At 39.8% G+C, this 15,262-nt stretch overlaps 1 protein-coding gene across 4 annotated transcripts in view; it reads left to right on the top strand.

Moving 5' to 3' along the window:
- CBFA2T2 (CBFA2/RUNX1 partner transcriptional co-repressor 2) overlaps nt 1-15,262 on the top strand; it is a 180,996-nt gene that overhangs the window by 135,868 nt on the left and 29,866 nt on the right. For all 4 annotated transcript variants that reach the window (XM_068523864.1, XM_068523863.1, XM_068523862.1 and 1 more), the window contains one exon: nt 13,317-13,406. In XM_068523864.1, coding sequence (XP_068379965.1) covers nt 13,317-13,406 — 90 coding nt within the window. The remainder of the gene's footprint in view (nt 1-13,316; nt 13,407-15,262) is intronic.

The raw sequence follows: 15,262 nt of genomic DNA, 5'->3' as shown, positions 1-15,262 counted from the left end.
GTCCATCTGGTCTAATGTGTCATTTAAGGCCTGTGTTTCCTTACTGATTTTCTGTCTGGATGATCTGTCCATTGATGTAAGTGGGGTATTAAAGTTCCCCACTATTATGGTGTTACCATAAGTTTCTCCTTTTATGTCTGTTAACATTTGCCTTATAAATTGAGGTGCTCCTATGTTGTGTGCATATGTATTTACAATTGTTCTGTCTTCTTCTTGGATTGATCCTTTGATCATTATGTTTGTTTGTTTGGGTTTTTTTGGCCGCACTCCTTAGCTTGTGGGATCTTAGTTCCTTGACCAAGGATTGAGCCCAGGCCCTCGGCAGTGAGAGCATGGAGTTCTAATTACTGGACCGCTAGGGAATTCCCAGTCATAGCCATTTTCTTTCTTTCTTTTTTCAAAAAAAGGTTTATTTGTTTATTTTATTTATTTGGTTGCACCGGGTCTTAGTTGCGGCAGGCGTGTTCCTTAGTTGCAGATTGGTGGCTTCTTAGTTGTGACACACAAACTCTTCATTGCAGCATGCATGTGGGATCTAGTTCCCTGACCAGGGATCGAACCCAGGCCTTCTGCATTGTGAGTGCGGAGTCTTAACCACTGCGACACCAGGGAAGTCCCCACAGTCTTTATTTTAAAGTCTCTTTTGTCTGATGTGAGTATTGCTATTCCAACTTTCTTTTGATTTCCATTTGCATGGAATACCTCTTCCCATCTCCTCACTTTCAGTCTGTATTTGTCTCGAGATCTGAAGTGAGTCTCTTGTAGGCAGCATATATATGGGTCCTGTTTTTGTATCCATTCAGCAGTCTGTCTTTTGGTTGGAGCATTTAGTCCATTTACATTTAGAGTAATTATTGATATGCATGTACCTATTGCCATTTTGTTAATTGTTTTGGATTTGTTTTTGTAGGTCTTTTTTCACCTTTCTTCTTTTGTTCTCTTCTGTGATTTGATGACTATCTTTAGTGTTGTGTTTGCATTCCTATTTCTTTTTTTTTTTAACATCTTTATTGGAGTATAATTGCTTTACGATGGTGTGTTAGTTTCTGCTTTATAACAAAGTAAATCAGTTATACATACACATATGTTCCCATATCTCTTCCCTCTTGCATCTCCCTCCCTCCCACCCTCCCTATCCCACCCCTCTAGGTGGTCACAAAGCACCGAGCTGATCTCCCTGTGCTATGCGGCTGCTTCCCACTAGCTATCTATTTTACATTTGGTAGTATATATATGTCCATGCCACTCTCTCACCCTGTCACATCTTACCCTTCCCCCTCCCCATATCCTCAAGTCCATTCTCTAGTAGGTCTGTGTCTTTATTCCCGTCTTGCCACTAGGTTCTTCATGACCTTTTTTTTTTTTTTTCCTTAGATTCCATATATATGTGTTAGCATACTGTATTTGTTTTTCTCTTTCTGACTTACTTCACTCTGTATGACAGACTCTAACTCCATCCACCTCACTACAAATACCTCCATTTCGTTTCTTTTTATGGCTGAGTAATATTCCATTGTATATATGTGCCACATCTTCTTTATCCATTCATCCGATGATGGACACTTAGGTTGCTTCCATGTCCTGGCTATTGTAAATAGAGCTGCAATGAATATTTTGGTACATGACTCTTTTTGAATTCTGGTTTTCTCAGGGTATATGCCCAGTAGTGGGATTGCTGGGTCGTATGGTAGTTGTATTTTTAGTTTTTTAAGGAACCTCCATACTGTTCTCCATAGTGGCTGTATCAATTTACATTCCCACCAACAGGGCAAGAGGGTTCCCTTTTCTCCACACCCTCTCCAGCATTTATTGTTTCTAGATTTTTTGATGATGGCCATTCTGACCGGTGTGAGATGATATCTCATTGTAGTTTTGATTTGCATTTCTCTAATGATTAATGATGTTGAGCATTCTTTCATGTGTTTGTTGGCAATCTGTATATCTTCTTTGGAGAAATGTCTATTTAGGTCTTCTACCCATTTTTGGATTGGGTTGTTTGTTTTTTTGTTATTGAGCTGCATGAGCTGCTTGTAAATCTTGGCGATTAATCCTTTGTCAGTTGCTTCATTTGCAAATATTTTCTCCCATTCTGAGGGTTGTCTTTTGGTCTTGTTTATGGTTTCCTTTGCTGTGCTCCTATTTCTTTTGTGTATGTATATTTATTATAGATTTTGTATAGCAGCCTGTATATATAGGTTTTTGTATAGCAGGTTTTTGTATAGCAGCCTATATATATATGTGCTTGTTTTAAGTTGCTGATCTCTTACTGTCAAATGGGTTTTAGATACCCTGCATTTGTACTCTGCTCCCCTCACAATTATTGTTTTTGATATTATATTTTACATCTAATTGTTCTGTGTGTTTCTTTTTTTTATATATAAATTTATTTATTTATTTTTGGCTGCGTTGGGTCTTTGTTACTGCACGTGGGCTTTCTCTAGTTGTGGTGAGCAGGGGTTACTCTTAGTTACAGTGCGTGGTCTCCTCACTGTGGTGTCTTCTCTTGTTGTGGAGCACAGGCTCTAGGTGTGCGGCTTCAGTAGTTGTGGCACACGGGCTCAGTAGTTGTGGCTTGCAGGCTCTAGAGCACAGGCTCAGTAGTTGTGGTGCATGGGTTTAGTTGCTCTGCGGCATGTGGGATCTTCCGGACCAGGGCTTGAACCCATGTCCCCTGCATTGGCAGGCAGATTCTTAACTACTGTGCCACCAGGGAAGTCCGTTTTGTGTGTTTCTTAACTGCTTATTGTGGATACAGAAATTTTACTACTTTTGTCTTTCAGCCACCTCCCAAGTAGCTTTGTATATGGATGATTTCCTACCTTTATTGTATATTTGCCTTTACCAGTAAGCTTTTCCATTCATAATTTTCTTGTTTCTAATTATGGCCTTTTCTTTTCTGCCTAGAGAAGTTCCCTTAGCATTTGTCATAAAGCTGGTTTAGGGTGCTGAATTCTTTTAGCTTTTGCTTGTCTGTTAGGCTTTTGATTTCTCCACCAAATCTGAATGAGAGCCTTGCTGGGTAGAGTATTCTTGGTTGTAGGTTTTTCTCTTTCATCACTTTAAGTGTATTGTGCCACTCCCTTCTGGTCTGCAGAGTTTCTGCTGAAAAAAATCAGCTGATAGCCTTATTAGGAGTTCCTTTGTGTGTTATTTGTTGCTTTTCCCTTATTGCTTTTAATATTCTCTCTTTATCTTTAATTTTTGTCATTTCGATTACAGTTTGTCTTGGTGTGTTTCTCTGCAGGTTAGTCTTGTATGGCAGGGGTCCCCAACCCCTGGGCCGCGGACCAGTAGCAGTCCGTGGCCTGTTAGGAGCTGGGCCGCACAGCAGGAGGTGAGTGGCAGGAGAGTGAGCTAAGCTTCGTCTGCCGCTCCCCATCGCTCGCGTTAATACCTGAACCATCCCATCACCCACCCCGCCCCCTGTGGAAAAATTGTCTTCCATGAAGCCAGTCCATGGTGCCAAAAAGGCTGGGGACTGCTGCTGTATGGGACTCTGCACATCCTGGACTTGGGTGACTATTTCCTTTCCCATGTTAGGGAAGTTTTCGGCTGTTATCTCTTCACACATTTTCTCAGGCCCTTTCTCTCTTTTTCTACTCCTTCTGGGTCCCCTATAATGCAAACATTAGTGCACTTGATGTTGTTCCAGAGGTCTCTTACACTGTCTTCATTTCTTTTCATTCTTTTTTCTTTTTGATGGCAGTGATTTCCACTACTCTGTGTTTCAGCTCTCTGATCCATAATTCTGCCTTGTTTAGTCTACTGTTGATTCCTTCTAGTGTATTTTTCATTTCCGTCATTATATTCTTCACTTCTGTTTGGTTGTTCTTTATATTTTCTAATTCTTTGTTAAAAACTTCTAGTTTATTGCTCTCTGCATCCATTTTCCTCCCAAGTCCTTTGATCATCTTTATGATCATTACTCTGAACTCTTTCTCGGGTAGATTGCCTATCTCCACATCACTTGTTCTTCTTCTGGGGTTTTATCTTGTTCCTTTGTCTGAAACATTCCTCTGTCACCTCATTTTTTTTAATGTTTATTTATTTGGCTGCACCATGTCTTAGTTGCAGCACATGGGATCTTCATTGCCATGTGCGGGATCTTTTACTTGCAGCAAGCACGCAGGATCTTTTTTTTTTAGTTGCGGCATGCGGTGTCTTTAGTTGTGGCATGCAAACTCTTAGTTGCAGCATGTGGGATCTAGTTCTGTGACCAGGGATCGAACCCTTGCCCCCTGCATCCAGAGCGTGGAGTCTTAGCCACTGGACCACCAGGGAAGTCCCTGCCTCATTTTGTCTAAATTGCTATTTGTATTTTTATGTATGTGATAGGTTAGTTACGTTTCTCAGCCTTGGAGAAGTGGCCCTCTGTAGGAGATATCCTATGTGTCCCAGCAATGCACTCCCCTCTCATCACCCAAGGGCCACAGGCCAGCTGGTCCCAGGGTAATGTCTCACCTCCGTTTGCAGACTTGCAGCAAAAATCTGTATCCACCACAAGTGCTTGAAGTTATTGCCTTTTCGAAGAAAAACACACTTCTGGCAGCAAATTGCATCTCTTGTGGAATCTTGCTTAACTTCAGTACCGCAGCCAATGCCATGCTGCACCAAGTCTGTATACTACATTTTTGAGATAAGTACAGTTATTTTGAAATGAGTTAATAATAAATATTGTTTAAATTCTCAGTTTTAATTTCAGATATAGTGATTATCAATAGATGTAACCCATATTAATTAGAGGGATTATGAGACTAAAATGTTTATGAACTGCTGCTTTAAAAGATGACTCAGTATTGTACAGAGGAAACCACTTTCATACAAGGCAAAGTGCAATAAATGACTTTTTCATCATTTGAGATTCTATCGCTATTGTTTTGTATAGCTGTAGGTGGTTCATTGTCATTGCTGTATAATGTTTCATTGTAGGAATATACCACAGTTTATACTTTTTGATGGACATTTGAGTTGTTTATATTTTGAGGCAGCATCAGGGGTCCCCCAGTACCACCCCCATGTCTTTAGATTTGCTAGAATTGTCCGGACTTGGCGTATAGTTGTGCTCACAGCTAAGTTTTTTTTTTTTTTTGGCTGCGTCAGGTCTTAGTTGCGGCCCACAGGATCTTTGTTGAGGCATGCGGGATCTTTCGTTACAGCGTGCAGGCTCTTCATTGTGGTGCACAGGCTTCTCTTTAGTTGTGGCATGCAGGTTTTCTCTTCTCTAGTTGTGGCGCGCAGCTTCCAGAGCGCGTGAGCTCTGTAGTTTGTGGCACACGGGCTCTAGATGAGGCGCGCGAGCTCAGTAGTTGTGGCACACGGGCTTAGTTGTCCTGCAGCATGTGGGGTCTTAGTTCCCTGATTAGAGATCAAACCTGCGTCCCCTGCATTGCAAGGCGGATTCTTTACCACTGGACCACTAAGGAAGTCCCTAAGATTTAATACAGAGGCATAATAAGGACACACAGCTGGATCAGAAAGGTGAGAAACACAGTTGGGATCCGGAGGAATCCATATATAGGCTTCCTTTTTCTCCTCTATGAACGGTCACACAGAGTTCACTCTTCCCCAGCAGTGAAAATACAACAACTTATGTGTGATGTTTCTGCCCAAGGAACCCCATTAAACCCTCAATGCCCAAGGTTTTTCCTGGAGCCTGGGCACATAGGCACTCTTGGCGTAGCACCTATGAAACTCCAGACTCATAGAAGGAAAAGTGGTGTTTAGCATCAATCAGAGTTTGTAAAAACAGTACCACCATCCATTAGGGAAACTTTTTGTTTGTTTGTTTGTTTGGGGTGGGAGTGGGGTCCCTTTATTGGTCAAATTTTAGAGTACTATGGAAAAGTCTTTCTGGCTCTAGACTAATAAAATTGGCCTTAAATGTCAAAATGAGTTTGAACATAATTGGAAGCAAAGTAGCCATCAGAATGTTATGCCAATTCCAGCAGCAAATTACTTTAAGTAGAGTCTGCTTAATTTCAAGAGTAAAAGAAAAAAATGACAGCTCATTTGCATGCGTGCACTCGCGCATGCACACACACACACAGAAAGTGAATTTTTTTCTAGCTATGAAAGAATCTGTAGACGTAGCCAATCATCTCTTTTAAATGGCTGTGCTTGGGTTAATGTTTCTTTTTTTTTTCCAAATTTTTAAAATTGTGTCATCATGAGGAGGTGGTAAAATACGTATAGCACAAAATTTACCATCTTAACCATTTTTAAGTGTACAATTCAGTGGTATTAAGTATATTCATTGTTGTGCAGCTATCACCACCGTCCACCTTCAGAACTCTTTTCATCTTTCAAAACTGTAACTCTGTGCCATTAAACAATAATTCCCCATTTCCTTCTTTCCCCAGCTTCTGTCAGCCACCATTTTACTTGACTACTCCAGGTACCTCCTATTAGTGAAATCACATAGTATTTGTCTTTTTGTAGCTGGCTTATTTCACTTAGCGTAATGTTGTCAAGGTTTATTCATGTTATAGCATGTGTTACAATTTTTTACCTTGCAAACAGGCTTTCCTAAGGTTAGCAGTTGTAGACCAGCTGTATTAGCTCTTTTCTGTACAGGGGCCATTACAAATAATGAGCATTTTTATTCATGGTACATGTGTGCAAGCACTGCACCGAACAATGGAATTGTGATTTCATAGGGTATACATGTATATAAATTTAGTATATAAGGTCAAATGGTTTTCCCAAGTTTTATACCAATTTATAATCTCACATACTGAGATTTTCATTCAGATCAGCGTCATAGTCCTTTTAGGCTCTTAAAATAGAATGCCATAGACTAGGTGGTTATAAACAACCAGCATTCATCTCTCATAGTTCTGAAGGTTGGTAAGTCCAAGATCAAGGTGTCAGCAGATTTGGTGTCTGTTGAGAGCCCACTTCCTGGTTCATAGATGGCCATCTTCTCACTGTGTCCTCACAGGGCGGAATTGGCAAGAGAGCTCCCTGGTGTCTTTTTTATAAGGGCACTAATGCCATTCAGTAGGGCTCTGTCCTCATGACCTAGCCACCTCCCAAAGGCCTCACTTCCAAATATCAACACATTGGAAATGAGGTTTCAACATAGGAATTTTGAGGGCTTACAAAAACATATAGTCTATAGCAATTGATATTGAAACTATAAATATATTTGGAGACAGTACAAGGTGAGAAATGTTTGTTAAATTTAATATCCATTCATTGTTAAAAAACAGCAAACCAGTTATAGCAGGAACTTCCTTAATCTGATGACAGTTGTATGTATAAACACAGAACCTTTAGCAAGCCTATGCTAAGTGGTGAAATTTCAAAAGCTTTCCCTCTGATATTAGGAACCAGATAGGATCTCTTTTCTCTTCACTGTAATCCTGAACATTATAGCCTAGCAAATAAGATATAAGGATTGGAGGGACTTCCCTGGTGGTCCAGTGGATAAGACTCCATGCTTCCAATGCAGGGGGCCCAGGTTCAATCTTTGGTCAGGGAGCTAGATTCTGCATGCATGCAGCAACTAAGAATTCACATTCTGCAACTAAGAGTCCACATGCCGCAACTAAGAAGTCCACTTGCCCAACTAAGAAGTCTGCATGCTGCAACGAACATCCCACGTGCCCCAACTAAGACCCAGCACAGCCAAAATAAATAAATAATACATAAATAAATAAAATATTTTTAAAAATATATAAGGATTAGAGAAACATAAATAAAACTGCCATTATTCATAGATAAAATGATTGCCTTATGTGTATTGCATTTGAGCTTACCAATCCGTTATTTTTCCTTTCTTTCCTTTCCTTTTTCTTTTTTCTTTTCTTTTTCCTTTTTCTTTTTCTCTTTTTTTCTACCATCTTGTTGAAAACTTTGTCTAATTTGGAGGAGAATTAACACCTTTAGATTATTATATTTCTGTATCTGTGAAAGCCTTATTTGGTCTTTTTTGTTTTATAGATTTATTTTTATTTATTTCTTTATTTATTTTGGCTGCTTTGGGTCTTCATTGCTGTGCATGGGCTTTCTCTAGTTGCGGCGAGTGGGGGCTACTCTGAGGTGTGGTGCAAGGGCTTCTCATTGCGATGGCTTCTCTTGTTCGGAGCACAAGCAATAGGTGCGCAGGCTTCAGTAGTTGTGACATGCAGGCTTTAGTAGTTGTGGCTCGTGGACTCTAGAGTGCAGGCTCAGTAGTCATGGTGCATGGGCTTAGTTGCTCCACAGCATGTGGGATCTTCCCGGACCAGAGCTCGAACCCGTGTCCCCTGTGTTGGCAGGCGGATTCTTAACCACTGTGCCACCAGGGAAGCCCTTATTTGGTCTTGTATTTATGAAAGGAATCATTAAGATTTTGGCAGGCATATGTAAATGGAACAGTCATTCCATGTGGAGGAGACTTCATTAGCAAAGTCAGAAAAGGCCACACAGTTAGGTAGCAAGAGTTTAGTTCACCTGTGTGCATTTGGTGTTTCTGGTGTGTAAGAGAAGAGGTAAGGTGCTGGTGGTCCTTAACTGTACCAGGAAGCAAGCGTGGCAATTTCCACTGCAAGGTAAAGGTAAATGTTTTGTACTCTGGCTACTTATTTATAGAATACACATTCTGGAAGGTAGTTTTATACCTTAAACTAGACAGTTCCTTTGACCTACCAGTATCTCTCCTTGACATTCATCCTAAAAAAATTATAAACAATGTGCACTAACATTATTTATAATGTCCAAAAAATTTGAACCACCTAAACGTTCTATAATAGCCTGAGTAAATGACAGTACCTCAGTTTAATGGAATATGATGTAGTCATATCAAGTCTGGTTCAGAGGTATAACAGAAAGGTATACTTCTTCCTATCCCTCCTGACAAATACAGCAAAAAAACAATGGACATTATGTATAAAACGAAAGTAAGAAGACTCTGAAAGATGGAGAGAAGAAGGCACATTGGCTAGTGACCTTGAGACTCAAGGAAGTACACAGCAGTGAGTTCCCTTGGCTTTGTGCTGTCATCATATATCCTGGACTGTGGTCTGGAGAAGCCAGTATTATGGAAATACTAATGAGCACAGACAAAAAGCAAACAAACCAAAACCCACAAAAAAAACCCCCACCTCTTTCTAGCCAAAGGACTAGGAAAGGAGCAACCAAGCAAGATACAAAACTTTTGGACAAAAATCACTCTGTGACAGTCAAACACCTCAGGAAAAAAACCACAATAATGTACACCCTTCCCCCTCCCCTATGAGGCCTACTGGGGAGCCTGAGCTCCCACCCCTGCCCAGCAGTAAGGAACCCCTCTTTCCTTCTACAAATCAACAGAGGTTGAGTGGGGAGCCTGGGATTATACCCCACCTGACAGCATCAAAGATTCTTCTCTTCCCAATGGCACACTATCAGAGGATGCCTCGAAAATAGAAGGCGTAGATAAGATCTGGAGTCTTACAACATAGAACCCAAAACATCCAGGATACAGCAGAAAATCACTTGTCATACCAAGAACTGACCATCTCAAGTGGAATGAGAAAAGGTAACCAACAAACATCAGTTAAGATGACCCAGATGTTTGAAATATGTGACGGGTTTTGAAGCAGACATCATAAAAATGCTTCAGTGAGCAGTTAGCAACACAAATGAAGAAATACAAAGCCTCAGCAAGGAAATAGAAGATATAAAGAACTAAATGGAAAGTTGAGAACTGACAAATATAATAATGAAATTAAAAACTCAGTGATGGGGACTTCCCTGGTGGCACAATGGATAAGAATCTGCCTGCGAATGCAGGGGACACGGGTTCGAGCCCTGGTCCTGGAAGATCCCACATGCCACGGAGCAACGAAGCCTGTGAGCCACACCTACTGAGCCTGTGCTCTAGAGCTGGTGTGCCACAACCACTAAACCTGCATGCCACAACTGCTGAGCCTGCGCACCTGAAGCCCATGCTCTGCAACAAGAGAAGCCACCGCAAGGAGAAGCCCGCGCGCCACAACAAAGAGCGACCCCCACTCACAATGACTAGAGAAAGCCCGTGCAGCAACAAAGACCCAATGCAGCCAAATAAATAAATAAATAAATAAAAATTTTTAAAAAACAAAAAAACAACTCAGTGATGGACTCAACAATAGACTGTAGAGAACAGAGGAAAGAATCAGTGAACTTGAAGCTGGAATGATAGAAAACTACCCAATCTATTTATTGGGAAGTCCACTACCCAATCTAAACAACATACAGAAAATAAGTAAAAAAACATGAACAGAACCTCAGGGATTTAAAAGAGTATAACAAAAGATCTGAGTCACAGTAGGAGGAGAGAGAAAGAATGTGGGGCTGAAATAATGCCTGGAAAGTTCCCAAATTTAACAAAAGATCCAAGCCTACAGATTCAAAAAGGCTGAGCATACCTCAAAGAAGACATCCCATCCCAGGAATTCCCTCGTTGTCCAGTGGTTAGGACTCCGAGTTCTCACTGCTGAGGGCCCAGGTTCAACTCCTGGTCAGGGAACTGGAATCCCACAGGCTCTGTGGTGTGGCCAAAAAAAAAAAACAACAAAAAGACATCCCATCCCCAAAAATCTTGAAAGCAACAGAGAAAGCATCAGTAACCATGGATGCCAGAAGGAAGTGACATATTTTTCAAGTGCTGGGAGAAAAGATTGTCAACCCAGAATCTTGTATCTATCAAAAGTATCCTTCTGGAATGAAGGGTAGAAGGATCAAAATATTTTCACATGAAGTAAAACTAAGAGAATTTGTCTTCAGCAGACCTACACTAAAATAATGGCTAGGGAATTCCCTGGCGGTCCAGTGCCAGGCTGTCACTGCCGAGGGCCCGGGTTCCATCCCAGGTCGGGAAACTAAGATCCCACAAGCCGCAGGACGCGGCCAGAAAAAAAAAAAAAAGGCTAAAAGAGCTTCTTGAAACAGAAAGGAACAATAAAAGAAGGAGTCTTGAAATATCAGGATAGGTGAAGGAAAAATGGAAAGAGTAAAAATATAAGTAAATACAATAGACTTTACTTCTCTTGGGTTGTCTAAATTATGTTTGATGGTTGAAGCAAAAATTATAACCTTGTCTGTTATGGTTGTCAGTATATATAAAGGAAATATTTAAAACAATTATTTTTATAAACCAGGGAGGATAAAGGTAGATAGGGTTTCTATACTTCTTGGTCTTGATTTCAGTGGTGATAACGTGAATGTACACATGCCATAAAATGGCATAGAACTATACACACATATTACCATGGTAGTTTCCTAGTTTTGATATTGCACTATAATTACATAAAATATAAACATTGGGGGAACCTTGGTGCAGGATACAGAGGAACCTATCTGTGCTATTTTTTGCAACTTCCTATGATTATCATTATTCCAAAATCTTAGAAGATTAAAAAAAATTTTAGTCTGGTGGCCTATCTATACCCATTGTCTTGTAAGATCTCTGTAAGTGTTGCCCTTAGGATCCAGTGGACTAGATTCCCCTCACACTTTGCATTCTTACATTCTGTCTTCCTCAGAAGCATCTTTCTCAAGGCTGCACTTTCACTTCTTCAGATGGCACTTCTATAAAGCCTTCCTCGTCCCCCTATGTCTGCATGCCAGTAGTGTCCTGCACACATGTACTGTGATCATACTGTAATGAATAGCTTACTTTTCAGTTTTCCCACTAGACTATGAGGAAACAAACAACTATGCTCTTATTTATTAAGTAATTGAATGAGAGGGAAGGATAACAGAACAATGGCCTATCTTCCCTCTCGGATAGAGGATTGCCTGGCATATATAGTATATATAGCCTTGAGTCCGTTTCTCTAACTTAAGTTAATCTTTTCCCTCCTTTGTCCATCCATAAGAAAACTTAGTCATTTCCTTTAGTCTTTCCATAGATTTAATCTACTTGTGTTTACTGTTTGAGGCCTGATTGCATTATTTGTAGTAGGGAGTGAATAGCATTCTCTTACACTTAATTTTTATTCCTGATTGCCAGTAGAGTTGGTTGCATTGTATACCTGTCATTTACTTAAAACAAGCACTCAGCTAAGGTTTAAAAGAACATTTTTGGTATGAAATGGGGTAAACTGTACAAACATTTTCATTTAACATGGTTAAATTTGATACACTCTTTTTTCCCAAAGGGAAATATTTTAGTTTTTTCTCAACATTGTATGATACATTTGGAAAATCCAACATAATTTCACATCCAGAAATAACTACTGTTGTAATTGTCCTTCCAGACACTTAAAATGCTATATAAATGTATGTGTGTTATTTTCAAAAATGGATTGTTAGAATATACTGCTATGTTCTCTGGTTTTTCACTTAGTATATTATAGACACCTTTCCTCAATGCATACAAATCTGTCCCCCATCTTAAGCATTCTGATGTATGATGGTATTACGATTTTTATGCAGTTTTGTGTTGAGGACCTATATGTTTTCCATTTCTTCTTGTTAAGAAACAATATTTTGCTGATGAATAATTTGTGTGGTACATGTTACATCTTTGAACACTTGATGACTTTATAAAAATAAATCCTAGAAGTCATCATTGTTCTTTCAGACAAGCAAGAATTCAGATTGATGTTTTGTTTTGAACTTATTATTTTGCTGTGTTTTAGGGAATTGAAGTAAAAATAAAAATATTTTGTGAACTTTGAAGAAAATATTTGTATTGGTACATTCCTCTTAGCAAAGGAGCTGAGAATCTTAGTTTAAAGAAGGACCTGAAAAAATACAGGGGAAGTGCTAATAACTTTCATGGGAATACTAAAATCTAACCAGTGGAAGTCTGCCCATTTGGAGGTGCTCTGATTTGCAAACAGACCACTGGAAGGTAGAAGGCATCTTTTTTTGTTGTTAACTTCCGATTTAGAAGATTTAGGGAACTGATGCTAGGAGGTAGGCAAAATCAATGAAGAAATGAACTTCTGAAGACATGAGGCTCCGAGTCATTAAGATGATATCCTGGACTGATTTGGGAACTGTTCAGCTGGAAACACTGTAAGCTTGGTTACCTGTACCTGAGGTGACTTGTGATGAACCCCTCAATATAAGGAACCTGAGTGCCTCTCTTCACGAGAGGAAGACAATGCCCTATTCTGCCCAGGCTGCTGAGCATAGAGGGGAATTTGTTAGATTTGGGGTAGTAGAGAAGAAAATCAAGGAGGCTGAATTTCTTTCATAAAGGAAACAGAATTTGGTTAACCTTTGAGAGGGATTTGAGTTCACAATAGTGCTCTTGGAGTTATCCTTCTCCTTATTATTTCAAAGGGTCCAGCACTATCAGATTTATGTTAGAACACTGTCCAGTTTTAGAAGTTGAACAATGCTATTTATCTTTTCAGAACTCAACAGTAACAATTGAAGAATTCCATTGCAAGCTCCAAGAGGCTACAAACTTTCCTCTTCGTCCTTTTGTTATTCCATTCCTCAAGGTAATTTTTATGAGATTACTACTGGAATGTAATTTATCTTCAACATTTCCTCAAGATCTGTTACTGATCCCTGTTCTATGATCTACATCAGGGCAGCTTGCCACATTTTATATCTGTATTTTATTTGGGGCTGCTACAGAAGTGTGAGTGGTTTGCGAATAAGCTTTATGCTTGATGAGATGAGAGTTGCAAAAGCCTTGAGTCGTGGTCTGTATGCAGACACTGTTGGTGACACACAGAAGGAGCAGGTGGGGAGGCAGGGAGCAGGAGTAGAGTGGGATGGAGGTGTGCATGGCATGGAGGTTGGGCTCTTAGCAGAGGAAGTAACTGGACACAGTCTTTTGGTTGTGGCCAGGGGGTGAAGAGTGTGTGTTATGGGAGGAGGCTGTCAAAACAGAGGCCTTTGTAAGTTAGGACTAACCCTTAGGACAGGAGCATGTGGGAAGGCAGTGTTTACTTCTGTCCTCCCCCCAGTTAGTCTAGTTTCTAATTACGTCCTCTGGAATTAATGTCCCCTGGAACATAACTTTTGGGGACACTGTTTAAAATTATTATGCGTACCTGATAGGTGAGCCACTGTTAAATTTATATATAATATGCTCCTTTAAAAAAAAAAACTTTTTATTTTGAAATAATTTCATGCTCACAAGAAAGTTTCAAGATGGTACAATAAAATTCACATTCTCCAAATGTTGATATTTTATCACATCTGCATTATTATTCTCTTTTCTTTCCATTTATTTTTTCCTCAGAAATGTTTCAGGGTAAGCTGCAGACATGATACATCTAAATACTGATACTTTAGTATAATTATCAAATCAAGAAATTAACATTGATATTTATAACACTATTATCTATAGACCTTATTCATATTTCACCAGATGTCCCACAAATGTCGTTTTTAACAAAATGTCATTTTTTTTGCTCCTGTATCTAATTCAGGATCACATGTTGGATTACATTGTCATATCTCTTCAGTCCATTTTTTTTTTTTCAAATTAATTAATTAATTAATTTTTGGCTGTGTTGGGTCTTCGTTTCTGTGCGAGGGCTTTCTCTAGTTGCGGCGAGCGGGGGCCACTCTTCATCGCAGTGCGCGGGCCTCTCACTGTCGCGGCCTCTCTTGTTGCAGAGCACAGTTTCCAGACGCACAGGCTCAGTAGTTGTGGCTCACGGGCCCAGCTGCTCCGCGGCATGTGGGATCCTCCCAAACCAGGGCTTGAACCCGTGTCCCCTGTATTGGCAGGCAGATATCTCAACCACTGCACCACCAGGGAAGCCCTCTTCAGTCCATTTTAATCTGGAACAGCTTCTCAGTCTTTTATGATTTGGACAGTTTTGAAGAGTACAGGATAGTTATTTTATATCATATGTTTCTATTTGGATTTTTCTGATACTTCTTCATGATGAGAATGAGGTTATGCATTTTAGACAGAAATAGCAGGTAGGTGGTATTACTGCATGCTATCAGGAGACATAGATGTTAATTTGTCTCATAACTGGTGGTGTGGACTTTGATCAGTTGGTAAAGGTGGTGTCCACCATGCTTTCCCACTGTAAAGTTACCATTTTTCCCATTAAACAATTTTTAAAAACAGGTAACATTATGACTCATACAGATTTTAAAAAATGAACCTGTGTCATAGATTTTATTTAATTCATTATTAGTGAGGGAATCTGTAAGGTGTTATAACCTGTTCAGGGAAGAAGCCAAAGAGCAGACATTATAGGTCAGTATTATTGATAAGAATATGCAAACAAAAGTAAATCTTCTGCAGTGGGCAAGGGAAGTCTCTAGAACCTCTATGCATGTAATTTTATGCATGTTCATAGACAAGTTTTTTGCTTTGCAACCG

Source organism: Eschrichtius robustus, chromosome 16 (genome assembly GCF_028021215.1).
Source record: "Eschrichtius robustus isolate mEscRob2 chromosome 16, mEscRob2.pri, whole genome shotgun sequence".
NCBI classification, from domain to species: domain Eukaryota; kingdom Metazoa; phylum Chordata; class Mammalia; order Artiodactyla; family Eschrichtiidae; genus Eschrichtius; species Eschrichtius robustus.
The sequence above is the reverse complement of the archived record's forward strand: the minus strand, read 5'-3'. Positions and strand labels throughout refer to the sequence as shown.